General features: G+C 40.7%; 1 protein-coding gene across 1 annotated transcript in view; it reads right to left on the bottom strand.

The window, feature by feature from the left end:
* SLC4A8 (solute carrier family 4 member 8) overlaps window positions 1-20,412 on the bottom strand; it is an 83,835-nt gene that overhangs the window by 51,341 nt on the left and 12,082 nt on the right. Inside the window, exons 2-4 of the mRNA XM_004388344.2 lie at window positions 17,225-17,306; window positions 1,600-1,746; window positions 965-1,100 (exon numbers count right to left, since the gene is read on the bottom strand). Coding sequence (XP_004388401.1) covers window positions 965-1,100; window positions 1,600-1,746; window positions 17,225-17,306 — 365 coding nt within the window. The remainder of the gene's footprint in view (window positions 1-964; window positions 1,101-1,599; window positions 1,747-17,224; window positions 17,307-20,412) is intronic.

The following is a 20,412-nucleotide window of genomic DNA, read 5'->3' as shown; positions in this document are numbered from 1 at the left end:
TTTTAGACACATTGACAAATTACATAAATAAAATGATAATGTTTTTCTTTTTAAAAAAGTCAACCATTTGAAAAAAGAAAAGAAAAGAAAGGGCAACCACAGTATTCTGTGTGACCTTAAGAAGTTCACAAAGACAGAACGATAAGCCTAATTGCCTTTTCACTTGGTATCGGGCCAATTGGCCGGTTTAATCTTTTCTACCCATAGAAAGCATCCACAGATACAGTCGGTATCTTGGAAGAGCTGTTCCAATGAGAGCTGGATCTACGTTTTGCCAGTTACCTACTTTGCCTCCTTCCCTGAGGCTCAGGCATGCTGGCTTTGTAGCATCCATAAGGCTCACTGGTCAGTTATTGAAAAAGCTCTAGACATGGCCCTGGTTAATCTGAGCGCTCTTCAGGGGTATGAACATGAGACAAGCATGGTCATTCTACAATTATCCCAGGAAGCCTAGTACCTGGCTGGCTATAATCCCAAGGGTCTCTGTGCGGTTGAATTATCCCAGATAAAATTAAATTCTCAAAAATTCTTGGACTTCTAGTGAATTAAAAACCCAAATGACCCCATGGTTCACCTGCAGGAAAAGTCTGGAGCATGCTATGTCTGCTGGGCTAAGTGTAAACCAAGGTGGCCCCACCAGGCATCTTCTAAACCAGACCTACAACACCAAGATAACCCATGAACCAATCTGGGCCCCTCTCCCAAAATGAGAGAGGACCCCCTGAATGTTTCATGTTTAAGCCAATCCCAGGCCCAAGGTCAGTTGGCATAGGTATGACCAGAGACATCACAAAGAAATCAACACCAAAACGGCCCACAGGAAACTCTGGCACATCGGAACCCACATCAGTCATCACTCCTCCCACAAAGAAATAAAAGGCAAACAGGCAGGCCTGTAACTTGCTGAAAGGTACACATTTGCCTACCCAAGCAGATTTTGATCAAGATTATCTTAGGGCCTCACCTGGCTGTCTCCTTCCACGCAGCATCTTCTCCTTCTTTCATACAGATCTCATCCAGCTCTGTGAACAGCTCATGAGGCACATGCTCTTCATCTTCCTCAGTGCCAAGAATGAACTGAACACGCTGAGATGGTGTGTCTGGAAAATCAATCACAGAGAAAAGTCTGCTCCTAGCATCAAACTTAGAACAGAAATAACATTCTGCCTTACTTAGTGCATCTAGGTGGCCTAACAACTTCAGGAATGCACCAAAGACAATCCTGAACGCAGATCAGATTTTTCTTTATTCCCAGAAAGAAACTATTCTGTGGAAGCAGTTTCACAGGAGGAAATATTCATGAACGGAGACCATTTTCAAAAAACCCATAAGAAACTGAAAACCTGACTAATTTGATTAAAAGGAATGGCTAATTATTCAATAAACAATTTTACCTACTGTGGTATTGTTTTTTGGGGGCTGGAACTGTGAAGTTTTCAGAAATATACTTTTGATTCTTAGAGATGTTTCTTCTTGGAAGCAAGCTCTGAAAACCCTAAAGAAGGACTAGAGAATCAAGACCACCTGCTTGATATCCCTCAGCATCATCAAGCCTCCCAGCCATAAACACCCACCCTCTCTCCTGAGCATATTAATTACCGTGGGCCAAGGCCTCCTGGCCTTCCTCCCCCTGACTGGCTCCTTTGGCTCGCCCTCGTCTCCGGTGCTTCTGGCCATGGGTTCGGTGATGCCGATGGCTCTGCCGACCCAGGGCCATCCGAACCCCCACGTACAGAGTTCTATGACCTGGAAAGAAGAAGAAGGTCTGTGGAGGGAACTCCTTTATTTAGTAAAAGGAGCCTGGCATATTCAGGAGAAAAACAAAGCTCACAGTTCTGGGGCCTGGTCACACCTCTGTAATGACTAAACTTCAAAGACTTCCAGGATGAAGATGTAGAGATTGCAGAGTTGAGGGTCTCCTCGTTCATCGTGCATGTGGCTGCAAATCTCATGGGCACATGGTGAAGATAAAGGAAATGTGTGTGAAAGTGATTTGCAAACTGTAAAGGCCAATACAGATGCCTGTAATTGACTAAGTGATTTTTACAAAGCAATCAGTCGCTGTATGCCAACTGCAGCAAATCTTGGCAGGGAGGCAATTTTTGAAGAGGGGTAAGAGCACGGGGTGGAGTCAGCCTACCTGGGTCCAAAACTTGGCTCCACCATTTGCTAGCCACGTGACCTTTAGCAGGTTATGCAATCTCTCTGTGACTCATCTTTAAAAGATAATACTACTAGCTTATTATTAAAACTCATAGAGTTTCTGTGAGCAGTAAATAAGATAATGTATGTAAAATGCTTACTACAATGCCTGGAATAAATGTTAGCCAATACAGTCTAAGATCAGCTTCCATAATTTATTTCTGCATTGTGAAATACAATCTACAATAGTAGTGACAGACTAGTTACAAATCGTAAGGAGCATGAGGCTGGGGTTCAAGGGAGAGATATTAAATGCCATACAAAGAGAGGGGAACTTTAGAAAATAAGTGATCCAGTAGCATTTCCTCCTTAGTTCCTCTTCTCCTACTCCCTCATTCCTTCTATACACCTGCTTTTTTGTTGTTGTTGTTCATGACTTCCAGGTCTCTGCCACCTCCATCTGGCTTCATAGATATCCTGTCAAGCCTGGAGCCTAGAATCAGTAAGCTCTCCTCAATACCAGTCCCCCACCCCTCCACCCCACCTGCTTGGTCTTCTCTCATTTCTGCCTGGTTACCATTGCTTAGCAATCTAGATCTCAGGCTAACTCCCCACCATCTTCCACTACAGAAGCTGTTCCAGTCTTTAGCCTCTGTCTTCAAATTCACAACCTTATCCACATTCTGTCCCCTCTGAGCAGGTGACCTAGCTTCATATTTTATTGAGAAGACTTAGGCTATCTCATGTGAACTCCCTCCACCTCAAGCTGGCTAGCTTCCCCCCTCCCCCAGCTTCTCCTCTTTGCCATGCTAATGACTAAGACTCTTGATCCCAGTTGCTTCCCATCCATCTGGAGTCCTACTGCATCAGTTATCCTCAGTTTCTCCTTTCCATCCATCTTTTCCACAGGTTTCTCCTGACTACAAACATGCTCACGTCTCCGTTTCCTTAAAAAGAAATCTTCCCAATGCAGTGCTACTCTCCCAAGCCTCTGCCCTTGTTTTCTTCTCTTCTCCATCAAACCACTTTTGAGAATATTCTATAGATCTGGCTCCCTTTCCTCAACCACCTCCTTGTTCCACAGCCTCTGAATGTGGCGTCTGACCTCATTCTCTACTGAAATTGCCCTCACTAAAGATACCAAAGACCACTTAATCACTAAATCCCTATCATCTGACATCTGTTTCAGTTCAATTCAAAAGACTTTCCTGGGAGCCCAATGTGTGCCAAGCAGTATCCCTATTCTTTACCACTTCCTCTTTCTTAATGCTTTCGGTTCCCTTAGCTCTTGTGACACTGCCCTCTCCTGGTTCATTTGCCCTCCTCTGACTAGGCCTTTTCGATCCCTTCTACCATTCACCAAAGTAAGGCTCCCCAGGTTTCCGTCCTTGGTTCTCTTTTCTTCTCTCTTTCAGTGATATCTACTGTCTTGATTTCAAAGTTCACTTCTACATATGACCCCAAATCTTTATCTACTGTGATTCAACATGCCTCAAAGCAAACTCATCATCCTCCATCTCTAATTGGGATCATACTCATCTCTTCCCTGCTTCTGTTCATGACATCACCATTGTCTCAACTTTCCAGGCTTGAAACCTCAAACTTACCTTGGATTTCCACCTCTACTCCTTCCCCCTTCATTGCCATATCCCATAAATTAGGGATGTCAAGTCTTTCTCTCCTCCCACTTTGACAGCAGAGACCTCCTTTATGCCTCCCACACCAATTCGACCACACAAATTAATGCTCCTGAAGTAATGTTCTGATCACAGCTCACCCACTACACATTCAGGGCTGTCCGTGCTCGCATGCTTCCACACCATACTCGTTTTTTCTTCCTTTAGGGAAAATTATACTACCAGTGGGAAAGTAAAAGGAAAGACCTCTAAAACAACTGAGTGATCAGCTCAAGACGATGAAAGTGGAAATTTCATATGCTCACACAGAATAAAAACTCTAGGAAAAAAAGAATCTAGAAGTGTACATTTTCTGCATCTCTAATCCAGCAACAAAATGGCCAGGGTTTTTTGCTTTGTTTTAATTTTATTTATTTTGTTGTTGTTGAGAATATACACAGCAAAACATACAATTCAACAGTTTCTACATGTACCATTTAGTGACACTGATTATATTCTTCGAGTTGTGCAATCATTCTCACCCTCCTTTTCTGAGTTGTTCCTCCCTCATTAACATAAATTCACTGCCCTCTAAGGTTTCTATCTAATCTTTCCATTTGCTGTTGTCAGTTTGATCCTGTACAGGTAGTTGGTTCTTCATACAGCATAATGCTCAAGGCAAATATTTTTTACTAGTTAAGCTAAACTATTGTTTGGTTTTAAGAAGACTTCAGGGGATATTTTTGGTTTAAGGTTTAAAGATGATCTCAGGGCAATAGTTTCAGGGGTTCATCCAACCTTCATGGCTCCAGAAAGTCTGAAGTCCATGAGACTTTGAAATTCTCTTCTGCATTTCCCCCCTTTTGATCAGGATTCTTCTCCAGAAATCTTTGAGCAAAATGTTCAGTAATGGTAGGTGGGCACCTTCCAGTTCTCCTGGTCTCATAGCAAAAGAGGCATTTGTTCATAGAGGCAATTAGTCACACGTTCCATATCCTTCTCCTATCCTGACTCTCCTTCTTCTTCTGTTGCTCCAGGCGAACAAAGACCAATTGTTGTGCCTTGGATGGCTACTTGCAAGCTTTTAAGACCCCAAGCACTAACTACCCAAAAAACTAAGAGGTAGAACAGAAGCACTAAACATGTTATTATGCCAATTAAGTGGGACAGCCCATGAAACCATGATCCTAAATCTCCAAACCAAGAAACCAAATCCCATGAGTTTAAGCAGCCTCAGTAGCAACTTTTCTTTTTTTTGTAAATATATCTATCATACAACTTTTCCTAATTCAACTTTTTACTGGCGTACAACTTAACAGCAATTACAATAATCAGCTGTGCAGCCCTACCCTTAATCAATGTGATATTTCCATCACTGTTAACCTCTCCTTTCCCCCTACATCCCACCCTTAGTAACTACTAATAAACTTTGTTCTCTATACATTAGCCTTTTCTTGTCTTTTTATGTTAGTAAGGTCATACAATATTTGTCCTTTTGTGATTGACTTATTTCACTCAGCGTAATGTCTTCCAGCTTCATCTATATTGTGGCATGTATCAAGATTTCATTTCTCCTACTGGTTAAGTAGTATTCCCTTGTATGTATGTACCACATTTTGTTTATCCATTCATCTTTTGATGGGCATTTAGGTTATTTCTTATTTCCACCTTTTTGGCTATTGTGAATAGTGTTGCAATGAACATTGGTATACAAGTCTCTGTTTGAGTCTCTGCTTTCAAGTCTTTTGGGTATATACCTATCCATGAGGATTTTGGGTATAACCCATGAGAATTTTGGTTATGCATAAGCAACCTCAACAGCTACTCTCTTTTTGTTGTTGTTGTAAATATATCTATCACACAACTTTTGCCAATTCAATTTTTTACAGGTGTACAACTTATTGATAGCAATTACAATAATTGCAGAATGGCCTGGTTTTGACTCCCTCTACTCCTCATGGCCCTGGCTGCTGCAGTCACTATCATCTCACACTCTCCCTCTGTTGTTATTGCTCATAGGTGCCATTGAATCAGTTCCAACTCATAGTTATCCCATGTACAACAGAACAAAATACTGCCCAGTCCTGCACCATCCTCACAATCGTTGCTATGCTTGAGCCCACTCTTGCAGCCACTGTGTCAATCCATCCCATTGAGGGTCTTCCTCTTTTTCACTGACCCTCTACCAAGTATAATGTCCTTCTCCAGGGACTGGTCCCTCCTGATAATATGTCCAGAGTATGTGAAACCGTCTCACCACTCTCACTTCTAAAGAGCATTCTGGCTGTACTTCTTACAAGACAGATTTGTTTGCTCTTCTGGCAGTCCATAGTATAGTCAATATTCTTCACCAACACCATAATTCAAAGGCATCAATTCTTTTTCAGTCTTCCTTATTTATTGTCCAGCTTTCACATGCATAAGAGGAGACTGAAAATACCATGGATTGGGTCAGGCACACCTTAGTCCTCAAAGTGACATCTTTGCTTTTGAACACTTTAAAGACGTCTTTTGCAGCAGATTTGCCCAATGCCATGCATCGTTTGATTTCTTGACCGCTGTTTCCATGGACATTGATTGTGGATCCAAGTAAAATGAAATCCTTGACAACTTTAATCTTTTCTCCACTTACCATAATGTTGCTTATTGGTCCAGATGTGAGAATTTTTGTTTTCTTTATGTTGAGGTGAAATCCATACTGAAGACTGTAGTCTTGGATCCTCATCAGTAAACGCTTCAAGTCCTCTTCACTTTCAGCAAGCAAGGCTGTGTCATCTGCATATCGCAGGCTGTTAATGAGTCTTCTTACAATTCTGATGCTTCCTTCTTCTTAATACAGTCTGGCTTCTCAGATTATTTGTTCAGCATACAGATTGAATAAGTATGGTGAAAAGATATAACCCTGATGCACACCTTTCCTGATTTTAAACCATGCAGTATCCCCTTGTTCTGTTTGAACAACTGCCTCTTGGTCTATGTACAGGTTCTGCATAAGCACAATTAAGTGTTCTAGAATTTCCATTCTTCGCAGTGTTATCCATAATTTGTTATGATCTATACGGTTGAATGCCTTTGTGTAGTCAATAAAGCACAGGTAAACATCTTTTCTGGTATTCTCTGCTTTCAGCCAGGGTCCATCTGACATCAGCAATGATATCCCTCATTCCACATCCTCTTCTGAACCCGGCTTGAATTTCTGGCAGTTCCCTGTCGATGTACTGCTGCAATCATTTTTGAATTATCTTCAGCAAAATTTCACTTGCATGTGATATTAATGATATTGTTTGATAATTTCTGCATTCTGTTGGATTGCCTTTCTTTGGAATAGGCATATTTATGGATCTCTTCCAGTTGGTTGGCCAAATACTGTCTTCCAAATTTGTTAGCATAGATGAGTGAGAGTTTCCAGTATTGCCGCCATTGTTGAAACATTTCAGTTGGCATTCCATCAATTTTCCAATGCCTTCTCCCTCTACCTGAGCCAAACTGCTATTGCACAAATCTGCCAATGCTTTTTGGATGCTGATTAGGCTCACTCCTTCAAGACGCATTGCAAATGCACCTTCCCTCTTGGTAGAATTGCTGTTCTGTCTAATCAGATGTTCTCCCTCCTCCTTCTAAACCCCCAGAGCCCCTGGCTAGCACATCTCTTATGCACTTATTGTATGCCTTGCATTGGAGTTAACCAGATGTCTGTCTCTTCCTCCACTATTCATCTGCAAGCCCCTCAAGGTCCTGGGTCAGACCTTCTTCCTTGCAGAATCCCTCACAACCAAGCACAGTTTTGTGCACATGGTTATTGCTCCACAAATGTTCAACTAATAGAATATCTCCTAAGCATCTCCCCAGGGATATAACCCCTTAGGATTTCCTCAGGGGCACACAACCTGACCTAAGAAAGGCTCTCATTTGAAAGTAGAACATGTAACCAAAGGGAACATGTTTAGGGTGGATGAAATTCTCACTGGAGCATGGGGGGATTGAGAAGGTCCCAATCAACCTGAAAATAGAAAGTTTAATCAAAGAAGACTTCCCAGAAAAAGAAGGCTGTAAGAGAAAATTTGCCAGCCTCCAGCAATCGGGTCTCCTAAGACTGTGCTCAACTTCTTTGAGGATTCCTTGATAATGCTCCCGATTTCCAAGTATATTTTTTGGGGGGGCCCTCTCCTGCCCTCCAAATTCCAAAATAAATTGGCAGAGGGGAAAAACAACCAGTGAAGACTAGTGGAGAACATGGTTAGAGATGGGTTAGAGAATTGAGAGGCAGAAGGATAAAATATATAGTGTCTGTAAAAGGATAAAATATACAGTATTTAGCACCTGTCAGTTTGTCATCCTGTGGTGGCTTGCATGTTGCTATAATGCTGGAAGCTACGCCACTGGTATTTCAAATAGCAGCATGGTCATCCACGGTGGACAGATTTCAGCGGGTCTTCCAGACTAAGACAGAGTAGGAAGAAAGGCCTGGCAGTCTACTTCTGAAAAAACTGACCAGTGAAAACCTTATGAATAGCAGCAGAACATTGTCCGGTATAGTGCCAGAAGATGAGCCCCTCAGGTTGGAAGGCACTCAAACCACAACCTTCATTTGCTGAGGTGGCACATTTCAAAATGAGAAGAAACAGATGCAAACATCCACTAATAATCAGAACACGGAATGTACAAAGTACGAGTCTAGGAAAATCGGAAGTTGTCAAAAATGAAATGGAATGCATAAAGATCGATATCCTAGGCATTAGTGAGCTGAAATGGACTGGTATTGGCCATTTTGAATTGGAAAATCATATAGTCTACTATGCCAGGAATGACAAATTGAAGAAGAATGGCATCACATTCATCATTAAAAATAACATTTCAACATCTATCCTGAAGTACTACGCTGTCAGTGAAAGGATAATATCCATACTTCTCAAGGAAGACCAGTTAATACAACTATTATTCAAATTTATGCATCAGTCACTAATGCCAAAGATGAGAAAATGAAAGATTTTTACCAATTTCTGCAGTCTGAAATTGATCAAACATTGCTATCAAGATGGATTGATAATTACTGGTGACTGGAATGCAAAAGTTGGAAACAAAGAAGAAGGATTGGTAGATGGAAACTATGGCCTTGGTAATAGAAATGACACCAGAGATCACAAGATAGAATTTTTCAAGACCAACAACTTCTTCATTGCAAATACCTTTTTTCAACAACATAAATGGCAACTATACACATGGACCTTGCCAGATGGAATATACAGGAATCAAATCAACTACATCTGTGGAAAGAGACGATGGAAAAACTCAATATCATCAGTCAGAACAAGGCCAAGGGCTGACTGTGGAACAGATCATCAATTGCTCATATACAAGTTCAAGGTGAAGCTACAGAAAATTACAGCAAGTCCAAGACAGCCAAATACGACTTTGAGTATATCCCACCTGAATTTAGATGCCATCTCAAGAACAGATTTGAAGTATTAAACACTAATGACTGAAGACCAGACAGACAAGTTGTGGAATGACATCAAGGACATCACACATGAAGAAAGCAAGAAGTCATTAAAAAGACAGGAAAGAAAGATAAGACCAAAATGGATGTCAGAAGAGACTCTGAAACTTGCTCTTGAACACAGAAGGAGTAGCTAAAGCAAAAGGAAGAAATGATGAAGTAAAAGAGCTGAACAGAAGATTTCAAAGGGCAGCTCGAGAAGACAAAGTAAAGTATTATAATGAAATGTGCAAAGATCTGGAGTTAGAAAACCAAAAGGGAAGAACACGCTCATCATTTCTCAAGCTGAAAGAAATGAAGAAAAATTCAAGCCTCGAGTTGCAATATTGAAGGATTCTACAGGGAAAATATTGAACAACACAGGAAGCATCAAAAGAAGATGGAAAGAATACACAGTCACTCTACCAAAACAGATTAGTCCATGTTCAACTGTTTCAGGAGGCAGCGTATGATCAAGAACCAATGGCACTGAAGGAAGAAGTCCAAGCTGAACTGAAGGGAATGGAGAAAAACAACTCTCCAGGAATTGACAGAATACCAACTGAGATGTTTCAACAGATGCAGCTTGCCAATGTCAAGAAATTTGGGAGACAGCTTCCTGGCCAACCAACTGGAAGAGATCCATACTTGCGCCCATTCCAAAAAAAGGTGATGCAACAGAATGCAAAAATTGTCGAACAATGTCATTAATATCAAATACAAGTAAAATTTTGCTGAAGATCATTCAAAAGCGGTTACAGCCGTATATCGACAGGGAACTGCCAGAAGTTCAAGCTCGATTCAGAAGAGGACACGGAGTTAGGGATATCATTGCTGGTATCAGATGGATCTTGGGTGAAAGTAGAGAATTTCAGAAAGATGTTTACCTGTTTTTTATTGACTATGCAAAGGCATTCGACTGTGTGGATTATAACAAATTATGGATAACACTGAGAAGAATGGAAATTTCAGAACACTTAATTGTGCTCATGAGGAACCTGTACATAGACCAAGAGGCAGTTGTTCAAACAGAACAAGACGATACTGCATGGTTTAAAATCAGGAAGGTGTGCATTAGGGTTGTATCCTTTCACCATACTTATTCAATCTGTATGCTAAGCAAATAATCCGAGAAACTGGACTATATGAAGAAGAACACTGCATCAGGATTTGAGGAAGACTCATTAACAACCTGCAATATGCAGATGACACAGCCTTGCCTGCTGAAAGTGAAGATGACTGGAAGCATTTACTGAAGAAGATCACAAACTACAGCCTTCAGTATGGATTCCACCTCAAAGTAAAAAAAAAAACAAAAAAAAACGAAATCCTCACAAGTGGACCAATAAGCAACATCATGATAAACAGAAAAAAGTTTGAAGTTGTCAAGGGTTTCCTTTTACTAGGATCCACAATCAATGTCCATGGAAGCAGCAGTCAAGAAATCAAACAACATATTGCACTGGGCAAATCTGCTGCAAAAGACCTCTTTAAAGCATTAAAAAGCAAAGATGTCACTTTGAGGACCAAGGTATGCCTGACCCAAGCTATGGCATTTTCAATCTCCTCATATGCATGTGAAAGCTGGACAATGAATAAGGAAGACCAAAGAAGAATTGATGCATTTGAATTATGGTGTTGGTGACGAATACTGAATATACCATGGACTGCCAGAAGAACAAATAAATCTGTCTTTCTTCTGGCAGTCCATGGTATATTCAAAGAAGTACAGCCAGAAAGCTCTTTAGAAGCAAGGATGTCGGGACTTCATCTCTACTTTGGACATCTACTTTGCACATGTTATCAGGAGGGAAGGATATCATGTTTGGTAAAGTAGAGGGTCAGTGAAAAAGAGAAAGACCCTCAATGAGATGGATTGACACAGTGGCTGCAACAATGGGCTCAAAGCATAGCAATGATTGTGAGGATGGTGCAGGACCGGGCAGTGTTTCATTTTGTTGTACATGGGGTCATTATGTGTTGGAACCGTCTCGACAGAACCTAACAACAACACTATCTGTTAGATCGTACCTCTTACCCTCGTTCTGTTTCAGGACAGTCCTACGTTGACTTGGCCACATTGCAGAATACTTTTGACAGGCAGATCTCTGAACATAATATAGTAATCTTGCAACTTCATAGAAACAGAAATATAAAACCATAAGAAGTCATCTGCTTAGATGAGGGATTACAGACCTCTGACTTTATCATTGTAAACCATAAAGTACACGAAGCATGAAAATGACTAAATTGAATACCATCTTAATAAACTACCATCTGTTAACTAATAATGTTCCACTAAAATATGTTAATAAGGTCCCTGTTGTACACTACTGAGATCAACCCAGGTGACATTAGCAGCAACTAGAGTCACTTAATTGTTCCTGGTTCTATCGCAAGGGCTAGGTATGGTGTAATGAGTAGCATAAAGTTCTTCTCCTCAGGACACATATTCTAGTTGGGGGAAGACAGACATCATGAAAAAAAATTTTTTTTTTCAAATATTGATAACTACTATGAATAAAATAAGGTAAAGTGCTAGAGTGTCTGGGGCAGGAGGTAGGATGAAGAAGGGACACTTATCCAAGATGATCAAAGAGAACATCTGAGTGATGAGAAGGAGCAGCCATGAGAAGACCTGGAGGAAGAGCATTTCAGGGAGACAGAACATCAAGTACATAGGCCCTAAGGTGGGAATATGTTTGGCTTGTTCCAAGGCAAAAGTAAGGCCAGAAGGGCCAGGGCAAGGTGGAGGAGGGGAGGAGAGAAGGAGGAGGGGGCCAGAGATGATACAAGCAGAAGTAGATTATGGGAAGCCCACGGGCTGTGAAAAGCATAATTAGATCCTCAAGAACCTCTTCAACAGGTTGCTAAAATGGTGACCCAGGTGCTGTAAAATCTGGTGCATCTATGTAGAGCCGGACTGAGGTAGAAGAATAGCCTCACTGAGGGGAGACAAGGCCTTTAAGTCCCTCAGTAGAGCCATCCTAACCATGTACTTGCTTTTCTCAGCAAACTGCCCAGAAGGTTACTGGCCAGGCCAGAACCTCCATTTCCCCTTGAGCACATTCCAAATACTTCTACTGAGATCAGGATGGCATATTGCTAGTACTATTTAATTTTAACTACATTCTAAAGGGAAATGGAAGGGGCAGTGATTGGATATTAGAACCTGTGTTACTAGATCTTATCTTTTGGTAAATTTACCCATTGTCATTATTAAAGTAAAACAAGGAGGTTGGACAAAATGACTTCTTAGATCTTCTCCAGCTGATGGCAAGTCCAGGCTCTAATGATCAAGTCCTAGGCAAGGCTCAGGCTAGGTCACTCTTTGGAGAAGAAAAGATGGTTCAATTGTTCTCATTATCTTTATTTATTGCTACAGAAAGGGACCACAGAAAGAGCTCAGTAAAGGTTTGTTGAGTGAATAACATATTGTTTTGCTTGCTATCCACTAGGTAGTTCTGAAGCATAATGAGGAAGATGTCCTTCAAGTGCCTTTGATGCATCTGTAGAAAGTAAGGCAAAGCTTAAATGTTAGAGAAGCAAGACTCAGGTTGTTCTTTTGGTTGAATCAGTTCTCACAAACATCAACCAACCACAGTGCCTACCTTCTGCCAGAGAGACAGGCAGAAAAGAAAACAAGTTCCAGCGGGGGTCAGAGCTAAGAAAAGCCAGTCAGAAACTAGGTATCAGTTTCTAGGCTGGGGACTCTGAAGCCAGGGTTTGGATTTTCTGAGTGAAATGAGCTAAAAAGATTATAAACAAATGGACACTGGGAAATGCATATAACCAAAAAAACCCATTGCCGTTGAGTCAATTCCAACTCATAGCAACCCTATAGGACAGAGTAAAAGTGCCCCACAGGGTTTCCAAGGCTGTAATCTTTATGGAAGCAGACTGCCACAGCTTCCTCCCAAAAGTGGCTGGTGGGTTCGAACCACCAACCTTTCGGTTAGCAGCTGAGCGCTTTAACCACTGCACCACCAGGGCTCCTTGGAAATGGATATAGCACCAATAAAATCCAGTCAGTCTAACTGGATTCGGGCAGTCCAGTTACTTCACTAAACTAATCCTGTGGTCATTTTGCTGACCATTTAACTGCTTTCCTACCTACAGTCTTTGTCTGCATCGCCTACCTACCAACTCACCCAAAGCCCACTCCTTCCCAACTATTCCCCATTCTTTTTTCCAATCATTATCATACCTACTCTTTTCGGGCTGAGTATCTGTGTGCAAATACTTGAGTATTCATTTAGTAAAACTTATAGGAAAGGTATAGTTTTAAACATAAGTATGTATACATTAAGGAGCCTTGATAGTATAATGATTAAGTTCTGGACTGCTAACTGAAAGATCGGTGGTTTGAACCTGTCAGTGGCTCCATGGAAGAAAAGATTTGGTGATGTGCTCCCGTAAAGATTACAGCCTAGGAAACCCTATGGGGCCATTATACTCTGTCCTATAGGGTTGCCATGAGTTGGAATTGGCTCGACAGCACACAACAACATATGTAAATTAGTGAACTGGGAATAAATCTTGTGCGCAGGCAGGCTTCAAATCGGTTCCTTGGGTTCGAACCCCTGCTGAGAATTTGCATTTCTAACAAGTTCCCAGGCAATAATGCTGCTGGTTAGGGACCAATTGTGAGAACCACTAGTAGAGCAATGGTTCTCAAAATGTATTATACATAAGAATCACCTGAGGATCTTGTTAAAATATAGATTCTGATTCAGTATATCTGGGATAGAAATGCAAGTTCTCAGCCGGGGCTCAAACTAGAATGAACTGGCTCAAAGTCCTGGAAGCAGGACAGAAACCACAGATATGACCCACCCTACAGATGGAGATTGGGCCTACCAAATTATAGTGCTGTACACACACTATTTACTGAGCACGCACACAGAGCTCATTAGCACATACAAAAGGGTGTTCTGTTCCCCAGGGCTTACAGGTTGACTCAAAGTCAATAACCACAGGGGGATGTCTCATTTGTGGAGCGGATGCAAGGTTTTTTTTTTTTTAACTTATAAATATGCGCAAATGGCTCTTACCTCTGTTAAAAACTTATTAAAAGCATTAAACTTACTTTAGGATTCATATATCTAGTAGTTAATCAGGAATAATGATCTGCCAAAAAGAATGGCGAAAGCCATTTCTCTAACTAAAGCAACTGTGCTGTGTTCTCTGGGACTGGGAGAGTCTGCTGAAGCACACCATGGACTATTGCTCTTTGAGTTTATCTTTGTAAAGCTGTTATCGTGTTTTCTTTCAACTCTACCCATACCTTAAAAACACAATGTCATTGTTTAATGTACCTTCTCCCACTGATGAAATTAACTTATGTAAAAAAGACCCACATTTACAAAAAATTCCTAACAACGTACAGAAACTAAGTATCAGAAGTAGTTCTGAAAAAGGCGTAAGGGAATGGTTCATGTCATGTGGAGCAGAGGATATGAAAGAAAGGGGAAGGAAGACCCAGAGACTTATTTCTGACCATGGAACCTCACCATGGCACCAATACTTATTGAGACACAATTTAGTTACCTGTTCCATCAAAGTGGGACTGGTTTTATTCCACGCCTTCAAGAGAAGACACCCACCCAGAGTACAGCCTCACTGAGTCCTGGGCTTCTCTTTGAAGTGAGTCAGCGTGAAACTGCGCAGCATAGCAAATCTACAGCAAATCCAAACTTCGTCCTCTCTTCTCCAGAGCTGCTCTAGAACTACATCAAACCTGACGAGTGGTCACCATTTGTCCTGCTTTTTAAAAATTTATGTTAACATAAATAAGTTTCTGGTTTTCAAAAAGGTCCATCTATAAAGGGTCATTTCCCAACACACTATCCCCCAATAACAACAACACTGCAGGTAGCTTTCTTTTCCAGTAAAATGGAGAGCACATAAGGAACAGATAATGTCATCCTGAGATGCCAATTACCCAGCTTACTTCCAAGGATAAAACCCAGACCTCGGGATCCAGGACAACCTGTCCAGGTTTATTATTCTACTCCCATGTAGACAAGAGTGCTCAAAAATGGTTACATCCTTGCTGAGGGCACTCACTGGAGGACAACCAAACCAGGAAAAACAGTGCCCCAAGGTGCAATGAGAGGGTAAGAAGGGAAGGGGCAAAGAGAGGGGGATGATACATAAAAATGTTTATATGATGGAACAAGAGGTTGAGGTTGGATGGTTAATACTGTGTACGGTTCTCCCTTATAAACAGCATGTTAGAGTGGGAAGAGTAAGATTTCCACTCCAGCCTCACCTATTAGGCTGGAGGACTCTGAGCTGTTTTGCCACATGTAAAATAGGGATAATGATACACACCTGCCTGGGTTACTGTAAAGATTAAAAAAATAATTTACATAAAGTGACTAATCCAATGCCTAACACACAAGGGTGGCTCAAATAAATGTTAGCTTCCCACCTTTGCACCCTTTCCTTTGCACACTTTCTTCCAATTCTCAGACCCACAGTGGCTCTTCTTCCATCTGGCCAAAATAGCTTGGAAAACTTGACCTTGATATACTTCAATGACCTCCACAAAGCCACCCACACAAATTCTCATGGTAACAGACCCAGAGGCTGAATCAGCCTCTACAGCTCTGGCTCTCCCCATCCAAAGGACAAGCTTTCTCTGGGGATTGTACAACTTTGATGGAAAAAAAGTCATGGGAACAAGCAGTACAGAGAGAACATTTCACATGCTGTCTCAGTTATAAAGTTTCTGTATCATAGCCTTCAACCTTGCAGGGGATGCGGCAGAGATTTCACAAAGGCTTTTGAGCCAAATGTGGGTTGTCATTAAAGCTGTATTGGACAAGAGCCTCCTCTAATAAAACTGAGCGCTTCCACTAACCATGTCCAGGTATCAGCCCAACCGCTAAGGCTCCATCTAGGCCCCGTGGGAAAAAGGAAAGCAGAAGAACACCACACAATGATCATGAGGGGAGCTGGGGGTGGGGAATCAAAAAGGGAAGAAGGGCCTCAGTAAGATAAACTAGAAAGACCAGGTCAGAAAAGGGCCTCTTCCTTCCCTTCCACTTCAATTGAGTTTTTGTATGACTCTGCATTGTGAACTCTGTGAACTCTTGAAGAATATGCTACAGGCATGTACCTGTTTTCCCTTTTCCTTGTTAAGACTGAAAATACCATGCAGAAATGGGTATAGATATCATGGGAAGAGCAAACATTAGGAATGGAGTGAAAATACATTTTAAAATCATGGGTTAAACAGGGTTTTATAGCCAAATTGAGATTAATTTTTTTTTATTTTATTTTCTTTAAAAATTATATATATGTGTATATATACATATATGTATACATACACACACATATATACATACATTCACTGAGCTTCTGTTAAGCGTGATGGTATAACTCGGGAATGGATAAGGGTGATAGTTGAATAACATGACTCACATAATTAGTATCACCTAACTATACATGTGAAGATTGTTGAAATGTCAAATGTTTTGTTACATAAGTATTTACCACAATTTTAAAAATTATTTTAAATAGTTATATATCACTTTTCTCCAACTATGGGATGGTATTCTGAATACAAAAGTAAATTTAACTTGAAGGGATAAAATTATATATACTTCCAGGTAATTGACAAGAATCAATAAACTGAACTGAGCACTTCACATTCTCAAGGATTGGGTCATCAGTTAATATTTATATTGGACTTTATAGTGCTCAAAGCACTGTGTAACAAGCTATTAGATCCTAACCATATCCCAGTCAGGCAGGTAAAATGGGTGTGTTATTGTGCCTACTTTTATCAAACATGATGAAATTGAGCCTAAGAGAAATTAAGTGATTTTTCCCCAGGTCTTACAGCTAGTGAGAAAGAATCAGAACTCAAACCTAGGTCTTTTGATGGCAAAGCCAGCACTGTCCCTCTCACTCCAAAAAGCTTCTTGCCAATTTCCCAATGACACATAATTTCCCAGTCACACAGAACAGCAGTTCTTACCTTCCAACTCTTCTTTCTCATAATGAATGTTGAGAATTGTACTGGTCCCACCCTGATCCACCACAGCTTCTTCATCTGGTCTCTGTTTAAACACAAAGAAGTAGTCATAGTAAAATGCATACATTCATTCAAATACTTAATTGAGCACCTGTTATATGCCAGACGCTTTATAAGACAGGGAGCCCTGGTGGCACAGGGGTTATGTGCTTGGCTGCTAATTAAAAAGTCGGCAGTTAGAACCCACCAGCTGCTCCACCGGAGAAAGATGATGCAGTCTACTTCTGTAAAGATTACCTGCTGCCACCGAGTCAACTCTGACTCATAGCGACCCTACAGGACAGAGTAGAACTGCCCCACAGGGTTTCCAAGGAGTAGCTGGTGGATTCAAACTGCCAACCATTTGGTTTGCAGCTATAACTCAACCACTGTGCCACCTCAGAAACTCTCTGGGGCAGTTCTACTCTGTTCTATAGGGTCTCTATGAGTCAGAATCGACTCGACGGCAATGGGTGCTCATTTACTTATTCTACCCATTGCACCATCATTTCTTAGCCAGTATTTGAAATTTCAAACTTACTTATCCATTCCACACTTACAGAGTGTCTACCATATGCCTTAGGGAGATAGTTCCCTTTTCTTATTAAGTTCCTTGCAGTTTTCTAAAATTCACTCTCATCTTTCATCCACTCTACCCCACACTCTCCAGGCCTTTAAATCATTGTTGTTAACAGCTTTTGAGTCATGGTGACCCCATGTGTGTCAGAGTAGAACTGTGCTCCATAGGGTTTTCAAAGTTGTGAACTTTTAGAAACAGATCACCAGGCCTGTCTTCCAAGGCATGTCTGGGTGGGTTTGAACCTCCAACCTTTCAGCTAAGAGCTCAGTGCTTAACTATTTGCTCCACCCAGGGACTCCTTTAAATCAAACTGGGTCTTTTTCAATTCTGGAACCATACCCACCTTCTTCCTTAAGTGCTGCTCCCTCTGCCTGCAGCTACTACCCTCTCCCTACCACCCCTCCTTACCTATCAGCTAATACATAGAGCTCAGCCTAAAAGTACTTCCTTGAAAGCCTTCCCTGACTATCCTCCCCACTGCCCAAGCTAGATCCTCCCATTTATATGCCTCATAACAAAAAAAAAAAACGTTGCCGTTGAGTCAATTCTGACTCGTATGTATAGAGCAGAACTGCACTCCACAGGGTTTTCAAGGCTGCGACCTTTTGGAGGAAGATCACCAGGCATTTCTTCTGAGGCACCTCTGGGTGGGTTCAAACAGCCATCCTTTTGGTTAGTAGTTGAACAATTAACCATTTGTGCCACCCAGGGACTCCATATGCCCTCACAGCACACTGCAATTCTCTCTAATAATGAAATATCTCTTTATGCTCCTTTAGGTAGGGACCACATCTGCCTTCCTCACCACTGTATTCCCAGCACACTGCACAGACTTTTTACACAGTAGGTGCTCATAAATTTCTGTGAAAAGAATGAATGGCACCTATCTTACCAAGACCCTCACAACTGAGTTATTTCAAAGACATCTTAGCCAATGTCTCTGACAACCTATTTACCTTCCCAAACCTGCAGCTCCAGCCTGGCTTACTGATCCCAAGGACACTGTGCACATTCCCACCTTCATTTCACACTCTCCAGTCACCTAACATGTCCTTTCACCAACTTCCCATCAAATCATTCCTATCCATCCTCCCAGATCCCACTCAAATTTCCTTACTTACTTCCTTCCTTGAAAAGCTAACTGTTCAAAATTTACTATTTTATAGTTACCATGTATGCCCCCAAATAAGGCAACCCTGAATATAAGGCAATCTATTTCCCAGTGAGAAGGTTCAAAAGAAGTTTGGGGGACCAATTTGAATGAAGCAGACTTTCAGGGAAGTAGATGAAATAGTCAAATGTCTACTGAGAGTTATTTTATTTATTCATTTAGTTTTACAAACATATTTAAAATGACATATTACTACTACCATGGATTGAGCTACAAGATACAATATTTAGTTTAAAAATCAAGGTGAAGAAAACTGTATATAATTTTCTGCCTTTTATCTAAGAAATAGGGTTGGGAATGTAAGTATCTGTTTATATTTTAAAAATAAATAAAGGAAGAAAAAGTCATAAAACTAATGTTTCAGTAGTTACCTATGGGGGAGGGAGGGAACAAAGTAGAGGACACAAGGATAGAAGCTAGACTTCTCTGAATATACCTTATTCCATAAATATTTTAACATAATTTTAAAACAAAATTTAAATTTAAAAAAGCAACTCCACAAAATCAAAAATAAAATTAAACCAATGCCAAACTGATGGTATAACTATTCCAAGAGAAATTATTCCAAGTAACTTTAAAACACCATAAATGGACTGAACATTCTTAGTGGCATATACCCGACCGACAAAAAAAACTTAAGAAGATCTTAAGCTGCTTTTAGTTATCATACTGTTGGCAGTATTGGTGTTTTTATTCTGAGACTGTCATGTATTGTGAGACAAAACAAATTAGAAGAACTTATTCTATCCCTCTAAGTGTGGTTGAGAACCTGGGATTCTCAGTAGAGGAGAAAGGAGAGACAGTTGTAAGACAGAAGAATTTAAGTAAAAACCATGTACGTAGTCCTGAATTTGAAGTATCAACATAAATATATCATGTATTTTTATTTTTAAATATTTTTAAATTTATATTTCCTAGCTGGATAACATTGCAAAGAATGGGAATTCCAGAACACTTAATTGTGCTCATAAGGAACCTATACATAGATCAAGAGGCAGTTTTTCAGACAGAACAAGGGAATACTGCATGGTTTAAAGTGAGGAAAGGTGTGCGTCAGGGTTGTATCCTTTCACCAAATCATTCAATCTTTATGCTGGGCAAATAATCCAAGCAGCTGGACTATATGAAGAAGAATGGGGCATCAGGATTGCAGAAAGACTCATCAACAACCTTGCTTGTTGAAAGTAAAGAGGACTTGAAGCACTTACTGATGAAGATCAAAGACTACAGACTTCAGTATGGATTACACCTTAACATAAAGAAAACAAAAATCCTCACAACTGGACCAATAAGCAACATCATGATAAATCGAGAAAAGATTGACGTTGTCAAGGATTTCATTTTACTTGGATCCACAATCAACACCCATGGAAGCAGCAGTCAAGAAATCAAAAGATGCAT

The sequence above is a fragment of the Trichechus manatus genome, unplaced genomic scaffold, assembly GCF_000243295.1.
Source record: "Trichechus manatus latirostris isolate Lorelei unplaced genomic scaffold, TriManLat1.0 scaffold00209, whole genome shotgun sequence".
NCBI lineage: Eukaryota > Metazoa > Chordata > Mammalia > Sirenia > Trichechidae > Trichechus > Trichechus manatus.
The sequence above is the reverse complement of the archived record's forward strand: the minus strand, read 5'-3'. Positions and strand labels throughout refer to the sequence as shown.